The sequence below is a fragment of the Plectropomus leopardus genome, chromosome 9 (genome assembly GCF_026936395.1).
Source record: "Plectropomus leopardus strain MGB_pleo_1.0 chromosome 9, ASM2693639v1, whole genome shotgun sequence".
NCBI classification, from domain to species: Eukaryota; Metazoa; Chordata; class Actinopteri; order Perciformes; family Serranidae; genus Plectropomus; species Plectropomus leopardus.
The window spans coordinates 18,751,541-18,770,369 of NC_142184.1; the positions used below are offsets into that span (position 1 = coordinate 18,751,541).

At 37.7% G+C, this 18,829-nt stretch overlaps 1 protein-coding gene and 1 long non-coding RNA gene across 3 annotated transcripts in view; one reads left to right on the forward strand and one right to left on the reverse strand.

Annotated features, from left to right (window-relative positions):
- The window catches only part of LOC148188723 (uncharacterized), a 59,625-nt gene extending 54,880 nt beyond the window's left edge, over positions 1 to 4,745 (reverse strand). For both annotated transcript variants that reach the window (XR_015777500.1, XR_015777499.1), the window contains exon 1: positions 4,608 to 4,745. This is a non-coding gene — a long non-coding RNA (uncharacterized LOC148188723). The remainder of the gene's footprint in view (positions 1 to 4,607) is intronic.
- LOC121946436 (putative RNA helicase mov-10-B.2) lies at positions 4,255 to 18,655 on the forward strand. The gene is made up of 22 exons (XM_088082147.1): positions 4,255 to 4,390; positions 5,973 to 6,183; positions 8,439 to 8,532; positions 8,941 to 9,088; positions 9,704 to 9,926; positions 10,570 to 10,656; positions 11,494 to 11,653; positions 11,778 to 11,932; positions 12,566 to 12,733; positions 12,849 to 12,955; positions 13,042 to 13,244; positions 13,634 to 13,737; positions 14,535 to 14,632; positions 14,719 to 14,817; positions 14,999 to 15,104; positions 15,206 to 15,323; positions 15,409 to 15,600; positions 16,324 to 16,392; positions 16,482 to 16,607; positions 16,811 to 16,899; positions 16,994 to 17,098; positions 17,217 to 18,655. The coding sequence occupies exons 2-22, from the start codon at positions 5,987 to 5,989 to the stop codon at positions 17,224 to 17,226; spliced, it is 2,658 nt and encodes an 885-aa protein (XP_087938273.1). The 5' UTR covers positions 4,255 to 4,390; positions 5,973 to 5,986; the 3' UTR covers positions 17,227 to 18,655.
- The last annotated feature ends 174 nt before the right edge of the window (positions 18,656 to 18,829 follow it).

Below are 18,829 nucleotides of genomic sequence, written 5' to 3' on the forward strand. Positions count from 1 at the left end.
GGAAGAAATGCCTTTTGATTACATTTCACAAACATACTTGCTACATTTGTCAGACAAACATTGCTATAATAGAACCCTTTAACTAGCTATTACAGTGCATCACCAGAAAACTGGACACAGTTATGTGGTTCTGTGGAAAAGCAGCGCTATAGGGGTGTGTAAGTGTGTGTGTGTGTGTGCCATAGTGTGGGTGTGTGTGTGTGGGAGGGGTGGCCCTGTGTTTCTGAGTGACCTCAGTGGCCCAGGCTGCCTGTCTATTAGAGCAGGGGCTATTAGACCATCAGAAAGTGGGAGCATCCCCTCTCGCCGTGATGATAAGATCAAGGCATTCCGACGGCCAGAGCGGTCATTACCCTGCTCTCTAGCCCATAATGTCCCCCCATTAAAACACCCTGTTGCCTTGGAAATGCAGCTGCGGCCGTTTAAGTCATTTCTTGGCTCCACTGTCTCCCTGGGTCATTGACACAAAAACACACAATGCATCGACATGTCCTCAGATAAACAGTTGCACATGCACGCTGCTATCAGGGGGCACTGTGTCTCTCTCACACAACCAAGCTCTGCCGTCTGGGTGTGATTCCCGCTCATGTGGGGTCGTAGCCACTCGGACAGCGAGATGATCACTGAGTCACTGTCGGCGCAGCAGGACTAAGAGAGAGAGGAACGTACAGTAAGACAATCTGGACGGCTGAGTCATCATTGTGCAGTCTGGCAGCATTCAGCTTCAAACACAAACACGAGTAGGCAGACAGATAGGAGGCTGACAGAAACACACACACAAACAGACACACGCACAGCACTAACACCGATTAGGATAAACAAACACCTCTGGTTGTTCTGAAGATTTTGTGTCAAACAAACCCGACCCCCTGTTCTCTAATCCTCATTTGGCCACTTCCAAACTTTCTTCAGAGTCATCAGTAGACACCTCCTACGCTCTGATACACACACACAAACTAACCCCTCCTAAACCCCAAAACTCACATCCAACATTAAGACTTGCCAAACCCACTAATGTTGCTCCTGAGGAACTAATGTGCATCTTGTATGAAGCAATTTTACCTAATTACATCCCACTCTGTTGTCCCAAGTTTATTTTACTTAAAATATCTTGGAAACCAATTGCCTTTAAAAAGGAAAGTAAATATAACTAATAATCTTAATTTGTGTAAAACTTACATCCAAATGTTAAGTTTCCTTACAATTTAGTAATGTTTACTTAAAAATGAGTTTAATTAAATCTTTCTTTTTCATTTTAGCAACTTCAGTAAACCAAGTTTGCTGTGCTATATATCTGCATTCTAATTGCTGCATAATAGTCAGTCATTTTTGTATTGTCTTAAATATATTAAGAAGACAGAACTCGCACATCTCCTAACTTCATCATTGGCAAAATCCCCTTTGTCATAGTCAATTTAGGTAAGACTAATTTGGTTTACTGAAGTTGCTAACACTTAAAAAGAACAAGGTAATCTCACTTGTCATTTTTAACTTGCAACAACTTCACAAAATTAGGTAAATACAGCAAAATTTCACGTAAACTTCACACTTAGATATAAAGGTGGCAATTTCAGCACCTTAACTGACAAGATGCAATGACGTGCCGTCACTAATTACTGCCCATCTCCACCTAAGCAGTACTAAAACACAGATCCAAATATATCTGCACTGAGTTTGTAAGAGAGACTGAATAAGTAATAGACATATAAAGTGAAGAAAGCACTGAGAAGTTTTCAAAGACCTCTAATGCTGCTGTCTGCTGTTCTACCTGCTCTCCTGCCTGTCCATGACACACCAACGAAACAACACACACACACACACACACACACACACACACACACACACACACACACACACACACACGGACAACAGCTGACAGAAAGGCAGACTTGTGCAGTGTTCACTGGCAATGGAAATACAGTATTTAGCGTGTTTACGCATTTGGAAAAAGTGGGAAAGTGGTATATTTGTCAGCTTGTAATAGTCTGAATAGTCTGTAATAGTAGGCGACCTGTCCAGGGTGTACTCCGCCTCTCACCCAGCGTCAGAGGGGATCGGCTTCAGCCCCCTCCATAACCCTTAAGAAGACAAGCTGTTATAGAAAATGGATGGATGTAAATTGTTATTTCAGTTTTATTTGCATGCACCTACTTCAGGGTGTCCACATTTCTATGACTATCCCGGACCCACAGTAAAACTGCAGAGACCTTTCACAACATCTAACACGAAACAACTGTATAGTATACTCAACTCCAAATTTTAACTGTTGTATGAAAAGAATTCAGCAACCTTTTCCAGTCTCTAATAGGTGGTTATGGTCACATTCACTTCAAATACTTCAAACTACAGATGCAGTCATACAAATATTTATATCCATAACAATTTCATTACACACAACAAAATTCCATGACTTTTCCAAAACTTTAAAATTATTTCTTCTTTTTTTTACATTTTTTTTTTTCATATCGAACAGCCTTAATCAGCACCCAATGATCCTTTTAACAAAAGGGCAAAATGTGATTCATTTAACAAATACAACACCAAAACAAATTTAAATACTTACAGATAAAGTATAGTGCTACCATAAACATACAGTCACTCTAAGCTTACCAGGAATTGCAGACACACCCTAAATTGTTATAAAGAGGTTACTGTATGAAGACTGAAAAGCATACACACACACATATATAGATATATAGATATATGTATAACAGAAGCACCTTTCAAGACTGCAAACAAATTACCTCACATGTAAATTATGAATAGATATTGCAGCTATCCTTTATGTACAGCATGATAAAGCTGTAGACCTACTTTTATTTTAGAAATACAGCAAGGCGTCTGCTTAAACTGACCAACTAAAAATGAGTCTGCATTGCCCCCCAGTGGCCACAGATCTGATGTAACAACATGAATCAAACAAAAACCAGGAGCCATTTCCCATCACAGCTCCTCTGTTAGGGGCCATTAGAATTTAAATGAGTTGTCTTGTGGTTCTACACTATCTCTTAGGGCAGAGGCAATCAAGTGTTTCTTCTGCCCCTGCTGTGCACAAGTCCCTCCCTTAGGTGTCGTTTACAAGGGCAATGCTGAGGACATGTCCCCACCACCATCCCACCAAATGGCTGATTTTGTCTTTATCACTTAGCATAGCATAGTTTGTTTAAAATGTTCTGAAAAAGAGCTTACACTAAGAAATTTTAATAAACAAATTAGACCACTTTTAAAAACTTATTTTCACAGGACAGGATACTTTGTCTGTGACGAAGTTTAGATTAATGAAGTGCGTCAGGTGGCATTCACATGACTTCCAGGACTCAAGGGTTCCTAGCAGAACACTGCATTATAACAAGATGATCAATGTTCTTCATTTCACCTTTTGGAGGTTTTAATAGTGTGGCTGATGGGTGTAGACTAGGGATGCACCAACTGAGGAATTTGAGCAGATACTGACTGATACTGTTCAACCCTTTAAAATCTGGTTTGACATCAGTTTTCTTAAATTCTAAAATGCAGATGTTGAAAACTCTTGTTCTTTCTGTGAGCGGGCTGACAAAACTTTAATCCTTTTTTAAATTAAAAATAACAATGAATTTCTGGTCTAATTTAAGTTCTCAGGTTTTAGTAACTGTAACATCACTCGTGGTTTTACCCTTAAAGATATAATTTGTTAACATGATTATTCAAGTATTTGGATTATGTTGTTGTTGTTTCAATTTAATGTGGAAATTCTTTATCCATTAACACATTTTTTTAGGTCCACACCCCTCTTTCTATCTTTTCTTGACTGATTTTGACTCAATGCTTTCCTCATATGCTCTTACAAATAACAAAAAGACAACAGATTTTTAGACTAACTTATTTGGCGAAACCCCTAATGTGATATAAATACGTATTATTTTTGTTTGCTTGCTTTTGTTTCTGTCCATGTCCATTCTTTTTTTCTAAGAGTTTTATTTGTTTATGTATTGATATTATTATTATTATTATTATTATTATTATTATTATTATTACTATTATTATTATTATTAATGTTATGTGTCAAATGTCAATGATCTGTGCTATCATGTATTTTTGAGTTCTTGTTTGCCCAACATGTTGTACATGTTTTTGTTAAATAAAGCTGTGGGAAAAACAAAACCAACAAAAAACAAAGGAGCAATGCTACTAGGAAAAAACACTAACTGGTCTGTATCCAAGCAAAGGAAAACATTATTCGCTTTGGAAACACACTTTGACTCAAACACCTGTTAACTGAAATACAAGCTACAAGCAACATCACTTCCAGTTGCTAGGATACATCTCAAAGTGTTTATCTTCATATCAAAACTCAAAATTCACATTTCCTTTGTTTTGCCTGCTGCTCACGCTGCCGGTTCCCTCTTGTGAAGTAAGTTAAGTTTACCATGTACAATATGTTTGCTAAATAGTGTATATATTACTTTATTTTGCTGTGGTTGAGATCGGGGCTAGCTTGTGCGGTTTCCACGGCTAGTGTTAGTTAGCAAAGTTAGCATGCTATCCATGTACAACTTTTTAATGTTTGCCAAACTTAAACGGTTAAAAATAAGTCCCAGACCACGCCGGGAAGTTAGCTTATTACTTACCATGACTTTTAGTTGTTTTCTGATGTTTAGTAAGCATGTTACCCCCATTGTCGCGACCTCATCTGTGCAAAAATCAAACGCAGCTCCATTTAAGTTAGCTTTCTTCCGAGGGTTTTACTGCCGCTTAGCGGATAAATGTAGCAACAACTTTTTTTTTTTCATTTAACCTTTATTTAACCAGAAAAACCTCTGGAAATAATTAAAAAAATCTCTTTTTCAAGAGTGTCATGGCCAAGACAGATAGACTAGCTATTACTATTTGGCTTCAGAAGTACTGTTTATGTATATTGACTGTTGATTGTGAAGTATCACTGTAACGTTATTTCTGTCAGCCATGTCCTTTACAATGATAACAAAATATGATATAATGTAAATGTTTAGTCCTGATACCACAACCTAGAATAATGCCATAAATATTCTGCAAGTACTGTACTTAAATGTGATTTTTAGGTACTTGTACTTTATTTGAGTATTTTCTTTCTTTTCAAGCCACTTCATACTTTTAATCCATTATATTTTTATTATTCCGCTTTACTTGCGAGTTACTTTACAAATAATGATTTTTGCACTGAAATAAAAATAAAAATACAGACATACATAAAAACACATACACGTTTGTTTGTTTTAATATGATGTGTAGCCATACAATATATAACCAAACAGTTTGGTAAACAGCTGAAACAATAGTCACTTAACCTATGGCCAAGTATTATGTTAAACATCTATGTCAATTTCTTCTATAAAAAAATAGTTTGGGGGGTGTTTTTCATTTTTGTTATTTATTTTATTTTATACAGTTTTTTCTGCATTTAATACTTTCTCTTTCAATACTTACAGTACATTTCCCTGGTAACACTTACTTACTTTTCAGGACTTTCACTTGTAATGGAGTATTTTCACACTGTGGTATTAGTACTTTTACTTAAGTATAAGAACTGCATACTTCTTCCACCACTGCTCTTCTAGCATTTAAAGGTGTATTATAAACATAAATGTATAAATGTAGCTTATGTATAACTAAGGCTAATATAATCGTTTTAATACTTTTATGTAGTAAGTAAGTAAGTAATTTTGTGTAACCTGTCCTGCAGTTAGGTGCACTGACAGCAAACGTGAATAATTGGAGAACATTTCCTAGAAGGAATGACTGTTTGTTGCTTGCAGTATAGGTACCAGGCCTTATTTTTGGGGGTGCTCTCGGTTAGGGGCCAGTTAGATGTAAAAAGACAGAACCTAGGGTATCACATGACTGCTGCAATGTTAATGCCAGCACACAGGACTTACGGATCTTGCTATAATCATAACTCATAGTATACTCATACTGCAGACAGTGGATTTATGACCTGTTATGATTCTTTGTTTCAGTACCACAGGATCAAATGAGCTTACTGCACGAGCAGCAACGGCAGCTGGAGATGTTGCCTCCAGTGCAGTCTGCCCAGAATACAGGATCAGGAAAATCTGGGCACCTAAATGGGCCACGAAATTCTTTTGATGCTGAAACACAGATGGCTCAGCAGGCCCGCCTACACATTCAAGCTCGTCTGCACATGGCAAAGTTATTTCAGCAACACAGGTAAGAAAGATTTCATTTAATATTCTAAGGTTCAGTCAAATTAAAATTTGTAATTAACCGATATTCAAAAGTGACATGCTATCTAGGTTTCATGATTTTTTTTAAACATTGGAACTAAAGTTAAAATAAAGTTAAGTCCAAATTATTTAAAGTTTACTATTTACATGCCTTGATGAAGAATATTCTTGATTACAAGAAAATTTCAATGATAAAAATAATATGATCATTAGCCCTATAGTACCAAGCTTCCTGCTTTCTTTTAGTGCAGACACTTTGCTGCTTGCTCTCCGCTTTGCATACGTTAGTTTATCAATATTCAGGGTTTTTTTGTTTTGTTGTTTTTCTTAAAGTTATTGACACAGCATCCTGTAAATTAGTGGGACTTCAATTTATAAACAAATCTTGTGACTACAACCATATTTTTTCCTGGGAAATAGGAGGACAAATGACAGCCCTGGAATTTCCAATGATCCTAGCTGGCCTGCATTTCCATCCAGGCACAGCGCCTCATCAACCCCTGTGCTTAGTAGGACACAGCCTTGGGCAGCTGCAAAAGGGAGAGCTGGCAACAAACCTTCTCAGTAAGCAAGTGTACAACTTGAGAACAGATTTGTCCTATATATGCCCTCATCCCAATACAATAGGGGGAGTGTTAAAGCAAAAGGCTACAAGGAAAACTAACAACCAGGCTTCAAACTCTAAACGTAGGTGATTTTACTGCTATAGATGTAAAAGGCATAAGAGGTAAAACATGTGACATGACAGAAAGAATCCCACATATTCTGACTGCCCTCCTAACTGTGAAAAACAAGTACTGAGTTTATCAGTTTATCTACCACCTGCCAGAAGAGGGATAAAAGATTCAGCCGATTGTTGCCACTGAACACCTGGATTTTTACTGGATGTAACCTCCATACAGTGCATTTTATTAACATCTTTTCCAGGCAAATGTAATACACTTTAGCAAGTCAGGAGTAAAACTGTTCTTTTTCCAACTTATTTCATTTACTGCATCACCGAACTATTCCCTCTACCAAGGACAAGAGAAATCAAACCAGCACCAAGACATAACAACACACCAGAAACCTTGAAGGCTGGCAATAACTGTGTCATGCACAAAGTAAAAATACTGCAAAGCTCTCAAACCTATCCTAAGCCTCATCAACATTCCTCAGATGTGGTTAAGGTCTGCAAAGACAGGTGCCATTATGGATGGTTGCTTTTTCAACCTTCATAGTGCATCTGCTTGTCTCACATGCTTGTGAGGTGTTTACACTGATTCTACCCCTGCAAACTGTGTACCTTTAGTTGATCTTGGTTTAGCACCCAAGGCTGGAAGGATAGTGGCCATACACCCTAAATTCTGACGTGTAATTAGAGCGTTGCTACAGAAGTACTTGAAGAAAGTACTTTCTACTTGCAGCAACCAAGAGAAAAACTCTCACCCTCCCAGGGTGAGCGCAATGTTCAGAATTCTTAAAAGCAACTCAATAAACAGTAAATAACTGAATGTCCTCACAAAATTTAGAATTTTGAGTTCAAACCTTTTTGTGAATCTTTTTCAAGCAAGCAATGAGCAGTTACAGAGCTCTGGATCAGAAATGCATCTCCCTAGCCGATAACATCAGCGAGTCAGCCTGCATTCTGACAACATGTCTTTCCCTGATCCAGTATTTTATACTATTTACTATGAGGAAATGTGAATGAAGGTAGAATCATCTTCTGGTTGGTTCCCCTCGTCATCTGGCTCCCCATTTAGCGTGGCATTTTCTCTGGATTGGTCAACTTTGGGGACAGTCCCTTTTTAGGAGTTGTTTTTTCCTTTTCTGCATGACCTGTTGAACTCAGTCACAGAGACCAGACACCCACTCTCTCTCTTTTTTTTTTGTCTCATATCCAAAAATATTTCCTCATTTTAGTCTCTGTTTACGGATGACCTTAACATGACACTCTTAAATGACCTATATAGTAGCATTTCAATTCCTCTAACGGTAATTTCAACATTCTCACTTCATAATTTTTGCAATTGCATAACAATTTTAACCTTTCTTGGACAGATCCTTAAGGGCTCGTGTCACATGAAACTTGTTCCCTATCCTAGCATTATAATCACACTTTAGCTGAAATCATTGTTCGGTTACAGAGATTTAGGTTACATACTTACATACTCCAACATACTGCACATGTTTTGACATGTCCATTTTATGTGATATAATTTCAACTAAGTCTTGTTGTATTTCCTGTAAACAACACAGGGCCCCGATGATCCCAAAAAAATATGATGTGATCATTAACTCATATCCTCAATCATCAAAGAACAGGATCTGCCTCACTGTGTATGGAAATAAGGTGAGAGTATGAGAACTATTGAGCTGTGCCTTTTAATGATCAAGCTGAGTAATCCGAGAGTTTATTAATTTAACAATAATAACATTATTGGTATTATTGGAACATTTACATTAAGCCTGACTAGAAGCAAATGGTCTAATTGAGTTTTTGTAGCTCAACATTTCCAACACAAGAGCTCTCTGACCTCATATAATTACTTACTGTATTGTTTGAGCTCACATACCCTTGTTGTCCTACACGGGCCCAGTGTTCTTATATGAATGCAGTATTACAAATATACACCAAAAACATGTATATGATGGTGGTTGTGGTTTATAAGCAGTATTCTTGTGTGTTTGTGGATATGCATTTGCTCATTGCTACAGTGATAATATTGGCAATTTGCATATAACATTTCCTTCCCAATAGGACGTTGTGCCATTCACTGTGAAAAACATGGGTGACGAAACGGTTTATGTAACTCTTCAGACTTTTGACCTCGTGAACAACATCTTTACTATCAGAGACACTCATGGAAACACTATCAACACTATGAAGCAACTCCCTCTTGGCCCAGGTAGTAGGACGAAGACACACACGATCATAAGCCCCCACAAGACACAAGAGGTTCTATACAGTTGTCGGTAGTATTTTGGACATTGACACTAGTGACATATGAGGAATTTCTAGCAATAGTCCATATTATATACACCATTATTAATCATAAAGAGGACAAACAGCACAGGTATTGACTGACAAGCAATAGCAGAGAACAACTATGAGTCATCATAACAGAAACGGGAGGCTTCTCTGACTGGTCTTAGTGATGTCCATTATGCCCGGTATGTGAAATTAAAGTATGTATCATTCTGTAACCAGTTGAGACAAGTTACGGTTCATAATCCTTTTGCAAATTCCTCCAGACAGGACAATCATGTGTTAGATTAGGCTCAGTGCCGGCAACACTTACAGCACATAAAGCGATTTGAAAATGCAAATGCTGAATTCAAAGTGTAAAGACACAAAATATGACTATTATTGTATGTTCATGTGGTTTTTAATAAATGTATTATTTTCTAATAAATGACAATGTCTAATGCTATGAATTATCTTCTATTTTAATTCATATTTCATAAAGTAACATTACTGCATGTGTATCTCTTTTCTTAACCTTTTTTTTTCTTCCATACAGGAAAGACCTATGAAATCCAGGTCCATTTCTTCTCTGAGCATGCAGGCTTCTATGAACAGCTATTGATCTTTCAGTTGCAAACATGCCAGCAGTCCTCAGATAAGTTTGAGATTATGCGCCTCTTGGAAGTCATTTGTTGGATATCTTCCAGTGAAGAGTCCCTCACTGCAGCCACAGACGCACATTTTGACAGCCGAAAGCCAAAGTGTGCACCTCCGACTGGGTATGACGAGCTAATATCATGTCATATTCAGGTGTAGTGATTATGCTGCATCGAAGTGATACTGAACTTGTGAAATATGGCCTGTGATAGGATGCTGAGTGACCCACCAATCATTTTCTAATTCACAGTGAAAATACATTCATTCTTTTATTTTTTACTTAGACTCCAGACTCCGGACACTATATTTTAGAGCTTGTTTATTAGGAAAAGTGCCGGTTAAACTGACAGAGGTCTGGGGTAGTTATAATTTATATATTAATTATGAATGTTTGTGTAGTACCTGAGCCTTGTCCTCCTGTCATTTGGCAAAAGTTCTCCTTAGGCAAAGCTAGCTGGGAATCCCCCGCTGTACAGCATTACTTCTGAAATAATCCAATACGCTATTTTGTGTTTTAGTACAGATTTGAGAACCTGAATAGTTTCTCTCATGGCCTTACTTTACTAGAAATCAAATGTACACAAGTAGCCTTGAAAGCCTGAGTCATCATGAAAGAGTTTCATATTGCATTTCAATTGCTAGCTGACTGTCTCCATTCACATGGAACATTATGACCCAGCCCAATTTACACACTGCACTTCACTGGTCTTGGTAGTCATCTAAATCATTGCTGTCCTAAGTTTTGTCTTTGATTTTCGACTTCAGTGTTACAGTCACATGGCTTAAGCTAAGGGTGCCTTTGAAGGGATATCCAATGCCCAACAGTATAAAAGACCTCAAGAGATCCAACATGTACGTATTCACACTTATACTCACACACACATACACACACACACACACACACAGACACTGACACACTCACACTCTCTCTCGCTCTCACACACACACTAGATGAGAAGTAGTTACCATGCATTGTGACATAAAACTGAGCTTTTAATAACAACCAAAACCTGTCAGGGCAATATATTAAGCAAGTCAAGAAAAATTAGTCTATTATTAGATAATGACTCATCCTTGAAATAGTTTCACTCCACCCTGAGCAAAGAGCTGTTCTCATTAGACAAACAATGGATGAAAATATTACATCTTAAACTAAAGCAGTCACAGTCTTAACTAGTATGGAACTTAACTGCTTTGATTAGACAAAGAAAACAGAACCCCTTTTCTAATGAAGCAGTATTCATCAAGTGAATCACATGTACGATTTTTTTTTTTCTACACAGCAATTTATAGTGACAGAAAAAAGTCAGTGTGTTAAAGCTGTAGTTGTTTTTTTTTTTAATCATTTTTAAAAATCTTTTAATATTTCCTGAAACTGTTACTATAATCACACAGCGCCAAATGACAGCTGCTTTTACAGACTTTTCATCCCTGATTGGTCATTTTTTAGTTCACGCGGTAGATTCTAGCAATTTACATTAAAAGCAGCGGGAGGAGGAGGGACATATATTTTTCCACAGACTGTTTCACGTTCTTCTTTCTTTCAGAATATACTGACAGTTGTAGTTTGTATAATGCAAAAAAAAGAAAAAACAGAATAAGCCAAACACTTTCAAGGCATGCAGGAAATATGTCCTGCTTGTGCCTGTAGAAGTGATCGAGTTTTTCATGTCACTGGGTTCTCTTAAGGACCCTGGAGAAGATAACTCTGAACTGGAAGAACTACTGCCAGAGGTTCCACATGCTGCTGCACCTGGAGGAGTTCCAGCAGAAGACAGACATTGAGAAATACAACAAGGATATGCCCATGTTTAGACACAAAAACAACAAAAACCTTCTCATGCTGCAGGTGATGCACCTAACATACACACACACAATAAAACATAATGACTGACAACCGCTATTGCTGGAGCGTTCACCTAAACAGCTCAGAATGAAACCCTAAATCAAACAAAAGTGTTTTGTATCATCAGATTGCAGGTGTATCTAAGACCTCACCAGCAACGCTGCCTGGGAACCCAGTGATGGTGACTCCTCTAGACCAGTTAGAAGTTATGGGAAGAAGTCCTTACAAAGGCTGGGTCAATGATGTGCATGCGGAGTGGGCCTACGTGCAATTCAGCGAAGAGTAAGGACAGGCAGTTGTTTAAAATAAAAAGAGAGGTCAAATTAGATTAAATGATGAATCGTTTAAAACACTGAAACATAGATTATTTGATTGTATGGTGAAGTATTTGTCCATTTTAAATTTAGTCTATGCGTACAGTCATCTTTCTGTTGGTGCAGTTTGAAATTAACTAAATAAATAGGAGAAAGATCTGCTGCTGCTCCAAGTGCCAAATTCAACAAGTGATACACTAAGAGTGTTTCTGTTTCAGGGGTTGCACCATTGTTCAATAATCTAAGATCAGCGTAAACCAGCATAAACTGCGGAGAGAAATCAGTGTTTCCACAGTCAGTCGTCTGAAAAAACTTTGTTTCACTACAGCTATTGCTCTAGTCTAAGTTACGAGTCTGAAATAAGTTTACACCTTTCCCCTGCATTGTTGGTTCTGTAACTCTGGGAAATGTAGAAAGATACAGATAACAATGATACCAGCGAACAATGATCCTCTTCAAAAGCACCAAAGAAAAAGGGGGAGAAGTGTAATCCTATTATTTCTTATACTAAAGACAGGCCACTAGAAAAGGTTCTTGGTTTTAGTGTTGTTTTAAGTTTGCTCTCTGTTCCTCACATGATTGCGTGTGAATTTGATTGTAGGTTCCTGAGCCGTTTCCAGGAGGGTATGAGGTTCCGTTGTACCTTCTTTATCAACCGCATGCCCCTGCGTACTCAGCACAGAGCAATAGAGCTGGTGTCCAAGCATAAACTAAACCATGTGCTGTTTCCTACTGGACAATATTCATCCCACAGTTCATATCTACAAAGGTCAGACTACCTCAAGGTCAAGAATCCAGGAAAATTCAGTGCAAAAGCTGTCTCTCTTAACTGTGACTCAGATCCCTGACATCATTCGTCCACACCTCTGTTTCTCTGTCATCAGGGTGTCAGAGCTTGAGAGCAACCCGGAGCAGCACAAGGCTGTTCAACACATTGTAGCTGCTACGGCAAAGCCTGCCCCTTATCTGGTGTTTGGTCCACCTGGTACAGGTACTGTGCATGCATTTGTGACTGTCTCCTGATGCTGAAGTGTTAATTGTATATACATTAATATATTTTTTACATGTATTGTTTAGGCAAAACAGTGACTTTGGTGGAAGCCATCAAGCAGATAGTGAAAACGCAACACTCATGCCACATCCTGGCTTGTGCTCCTTCCAACAATGCAGCTGATCATCTCTGTGAGAAAATTGTGGAAAAAACAGCAGGGTGCAAGCACAGGGTTTTTCGCTTGTACGCCCTAAGTTTTCCTGTGAGAAACATTCCCGAAAATATAAAGGTCTGAATTCCTTTTTTTTTTTAAACTAAATTCTTCAAAAACAAAAAAAACAACAACCTAGTACGCTTAAAAAGGCAACAGTTTCAAATTAGGATATTAATGACGCTCCACTGAAACACGCCAGTACATAACAGCTATACAGACTTCTGCTACCTCACCTCCATCAAATATCATCCCTCACTCTCCCTTTGTGTAACTTTTAAGTAGATCCTGACTACATTATGTTCTGAACATGTATGTCTCAGCAGTGGAGTTGTGTTTCATTGTAAATGTAGTATTGTTTAGTGTAGTTTAGTGCTATCAAACTTTATTTTAGCCTCTGTGTATCTATGTGTAATGTATGTGTATTTGTTTGTTTATGTACATGTGTGCTTTGTGGTTTTCTGTAGCATTACTGCAATCTGAACAAGAACAAAGACGCACTCGAGATTCCCTCCAAAGAGCAGCTGATGGCATATAAGATCCTGGTCACCACCCTGATAACTGCAGGAAGGTAGGGTACTTCTTATGTTTGTGAAAATTCTCTCTAAACAGCTAACAAGGATTTTTCACAACAGATACATATTTTGAGGTGAACACAAATGCAATGAATCATATCATTAATGGCTGCATTTCATTGAAGTGTGCCAGTTCCATCTAGTGTGGTAATGTGCTGGCGTAAATGTGTGGCTTACTGGGAACAGCTACGTAATTAATATGTAATGTATTTAGTTATATGTTATTCAGCTACAGTTTCCTCTATCATACTCTTGGCTAACACTGTACACCAAGCTAACATGCAAAATAGTAGAAAAGTTACAATTTAGCCTAATGTTGGGTGTAATTTTCATATGCTAAATGTTTTCCAAAATATAATTATAAAATATACTAGAATCAAAATTTTACAAACAGTATAATATTCATTAATATTAATGTAGTCCAGTCTTTATCTGCAACTTTGCAGAATTACTAGGTTTAAAAATAATGACTATACATGAAAAAAACTGCAACAAATTTAAATTTTGATTTGGAATTAAAACAGCAATATTATGAATGAAGCTTCACAGTGACAAACTATTCAGTACAGCCATACCAAATTACAATAATACAATTTACTTTAGATTAACTTCAAGTAGAATTGCCAAGTCAGGGCAATTTTCTGTTAAGTTACTTATATAAAAAAGTTTCACATGGGTACATGAAAGTTACTGAGCCCTCATTTAAAAAAGACCTTGTTACTACAACAGCAATTCCTTTGTCTATTATTAAGATTGGCTCCATCTCTCTCTCTCTCTCTCTCTGTCTCTCCAGACTAGTGACAGGAGGGATTCCTCCAAATCATTACACCTATATCTTTGTGGATGAGGCAGGCCAGGCAACTGAAACAGAGTGTATCATCCCTCTAGGAGGTGACGAGCAAGTTCATCTGATTAACATATAGTATTTGATAATGTGTTTAAGCTGTGCCCTTAATGTTTCTATGTTTGCTCCAAAGGTTTGCTGATACCACACAGATGCCAGGTAGTGCTGGCTGGAGACCCTAAACAGTTAGGCCCCATCATCACATCCAAAGTGGCAGAGAAACATGGCATGGGTGAGCACTGTATACACCTTTTAAACCAACAGTTTATTTAATGCAAATCTGAAAATAGCAGTGAAAGTTGACTCAACAACAGCTTTTGAACAAACAGATCACATACTCACTAAAGTGCTATCCAGATGTGGTTTATTATTGCCTGTACCTATGGAGATTTGAAGACATCTACTCTGTGCAGATGTGTCTCTGTTGGAGCGTCTGATGAATGACAATGACCTTTACAAGCAACATGAGACACAGGGGTTCAACAACCGCTTTGTGACCAAATTGCTGAGGAACTACAGGTATGGTACTGGTGATGCTTCAGCGTGTTGCTTTATCGTCTTGCAGTGTCCCTTTTTCACAAATTTTCATCGGCCTTCTTTTCTGCTTCACTCTTTCTCAGGTCCCATCGTTCAATTCTGAAAATCCCCAATAAGCTATTCTATAATGGAGAACTTCAGCCTTATGCCGATAAAGCAGCAGTCAACACATACCGAAAATGGGAACACCTGCCTAAGAAAGTATGTCCACACACACACATATACACATATATTTGCAATCATCTCTCTCCCTACTCCTGTTCTTATTTCTCTCTTTGTGTTTCAGGGTTTCCCTTTGATCTTCCATGGAGTGGCAGGTACTGATGAACGTGACGCCAACAGTCCCTCTGTTTACAACATGGCAGAGGTGGAGGTGTTGAAGGATTACTTGAAAGCCCTTCTAGATCACTTACACAAAAAGGGCGTGACCAGAATTGAACCAACAGAAATTGGCATCATTGCTCCATACAGAAAACAAGTGAGTATGTTATTAAAATAATATGTGAAAATATTAATAGACCTAGATATGGCACTGCAAGTCAAAAATTATTAAAACAAAATGTACTAACTGTATCTAACTCCTTCGAGGGTATTTTAGTGCAAACGCTGAACAAGACTTTTATTTTTTTTTTTTTTTTTTTAGCCGGCCAAAATGTTAGAATTAATTTACATGAACTGAACACACACTAAAATTGCGACAGCTACGGCTACGCCTCTGTGAATCTTGGTTTACGCCATGATTAGTTTACCTAACCAGCATTGTCGCCTTGATAGCAACCCATCAACAGACCACATCCACCTGTCACTCAAAGTGACCATGGACAGAACTTTAAGCCATAATGAAATGTGAATGGGTGAGTTATACAAAAACTCACCTTTCTGTACAGTTGTCTTAAATGTTGAAATTAGACCATAACTGTTTTGCACCAGGCTGTAAACCTGCCCATTTCTGCTGTAAAGTTGGACATTTTAACATGGGGGTTTATGGGTATTGACTCACTTTTAAAGCCAGCCTTAGGTAGCTATTTAAGGAACTGCAGTCTCTAGCACTTCTGCATTTGCTTCATTTTTCAGCCGCAAGGTTGCCGCTTGTTTTAAAGTGATAGTCACAAATTTAAGTTTGATGAAGCATTGTGATGACCAGCAGCACATCTGGTTGAGGATGTCCTGTTAACATTGTCCTATTTTTGTTCCCTGACAGGTGGAGAAAATCCAGAAAGCCCTTCAGACAGACAAAGATCTAAGCAAGGAAAACCTGGAGAACGTGTTGGTATGGAGATAGAAAGCGATCATCTGTTGGCACATGTTTAAGAGATTTTGGAACTGTATTAACAAACCTTGTATTCATGTTTGTCATAGGTCGGATCAGTGGAGCAGTTTCAGGGTAAAGAGTTCAACGTGATTCTGGTGTCTTCGGTGCGCAGCATCCCCAAAATGACTGCACAAAAGCAACACTTCACTATAGGCTTTGTTGACAGTGAGAAGGTAAAAAAAATTACAAAAACACATCATAACTTAAGTGCAATAAATACTATTTGTGTAAGATTGCCATAATAAATTAGATGCTCATTTTAGGATTTTGAGCACCTCGCTGCAAATGCTTTCATTTTCAATATGAAGGAACATATTTCCGTGAAACTAACACACATTAATACATGCACCCTCACGAACTGAAACTGTCTCCTCAGAGGTTCAATGTGGCAATGACGCGAGCACGAGCCCTACTGATTGTGATCGGAGACCCGAGAGCCTTGAGAACTGACTATATCTGGAACAAGTAAGGCTCTATGTCCTCATCGGTCTAAAGCTCTTTCAGTGGAGGTGAATTGGTGGGACTATGGCAAGCTTCATTCCCTGACCTCTCTTTAAAGGTTAATCCATTACTGCTTCAGAAAAGGGGGTTACCGTGGCATCACAATCTCTGATTGGAAAGAAGAGGAAGATACACAGAATAATGTTCAGTCAGCAAGCCTCTGGTAATATGGACATTCACAAATAATACACACACTTTGATCTGTATGTGTTTGTTTGAGAATCAGCTTGAAGACTAAGGATTTTTTGGTTCTCTTTCCACCTCTGATCTTCATCCCACAGTGAGGAGTGATTCATCAACAGCTGGACCTTGCTTACTTATATTATCCAGTATTTAACATGAGAAAAAAAAGTAAGAATAAACAACTGGTTGAGAAACTGAGAAGCAAGTGTGCAGTTCAGGACAGACACAAGGTAGCACTGCCTATCCAAAAGCATATGTTATACAACTGTATTGAATTTAAATTCTACATACAGTTTAATGATACATAAATAGAGTTAGAATGATACGTTTGCTCAATCCTCTGATCTTTCTTAATTTGCCATGCCAATAATTTACCTGCCATTTCACCTTGTTCAACAAACCTCTGCTTCATCTTTTAAATATGTTATTGTTTTTCATTTCCAAATTATTAAGCTGGTAAAGTATCGTGGTGTCTTTAGATAAAAAATGAAGCGTCTCTAGCTTCTTGTTATGACGACGGCAGCGCATGCAGATGCAGCAGCCAGTAGCTCCTCAAATTCTTGTTACTGTTGGTTAGCCAACATTTTTATATTAAACCTCCAACTAATGCAAGTTTAGTATAACACCCACAGTCTGTTTCTAAACCTCTGAACCACCGCCAACACATCAGATTTCTCTCAAAAATTCAAATGAACAATGCAGTGACAACATACTTCAATCAGATTATCAGGTTTTCCAAAGACAATTTTTATGACAAGGGCTACAATATGTTTCTATGGTAACAATCGGTGACACCTGCAGATCACTGACAGACAGAGGAAAACACTGACTCACTTTATGATTTGCTGAGAAATGTTGTGGAACAATGAATTGTGTTTCATTTGCAATAGAGAGTATGAATAGAGAATGTTGAATCAACTTGAGTTGATTCAACATACTGAAGCTGACTTAACACATTTTTGATCTGCAGTATTTCCCTCCCCCTATTTGTGTCAAACCTAAAGACATTGAAATAACTATAGAGAGACAGGATCTTAAGTCTGCTGATGACTATATTAAGCCTCTTGTATGGTTAAGGACAGCGTCACTGCTTAGTATTTGTTAATTTGCGTCACCCATTTCTTCAAATTAATGTCTTAAAGACCTAAGAAATGTTTGATTTCTGTTGAAGTTATTTTTCCCGCAAAAAGCGTGTAAAAGAAGCCATTAGCTGCAGTGCAGCTGTGTAGCTACTTGGAGTACTTGTTTAGTTCCAATAAAGCTTATTTAAATAACTTCCATGCATCCATATCATCACCACAAAACGTCACATCCATAAAGTAATATTAGTACTATAAAGTCTATTTGAATTTTAAAGGTAAACAGAGGAAACAGGATGTGCTAGTTACGTTGACCGGCTTCACATTTTAACTTCAGGAATGTAATTTCCTACATAATCACGTATAAATGTACTTTTCCATGTGTGCATAATATGATCTGCTATGAGAGAATCCCTGTCCTAATTGTAATCAGTTTTTTTTTTTCATATTCATTTAAACCTCCCTAGGTGATCACTATGGGACCATGAACAGACAATAGAGCTTTTTATAGTCTTTATTTTATATTGAAAAAAAAAAAACATTTTAATTTAAAGGCTATACGTCTTGTCTTTTTCATTTTATTATTATCATTTTAATGGTTTATTTATTTGTTTGTTTTAATTTATTTTTAA

Excerpts from the sequence above, each read along its gene's own strand:
- LOC121946436 (XM_088082147.1), top strand. The coding sequence starts at position 5,987 with ATGAGCTTACTGCACGAGCAGCAACGGCAGCTGGAGATGTTGCCTCCA. Across the intron at positions 12,956-13,041 it reads GTTTGGTCCACCTGGTACAG|GCAAAACAGTGACTTTGGTG; the intron begins GTACTGTGCATG and ends TGTATTGTTTAG. Across the intron at positions 14,633-14,718 it reads GTGTATCATCCCTCTAGGAG|GTTTGCTGATACCACACAGA; the intron begins GTGACGAGCAAG and ends TTTGCTCCAAAG.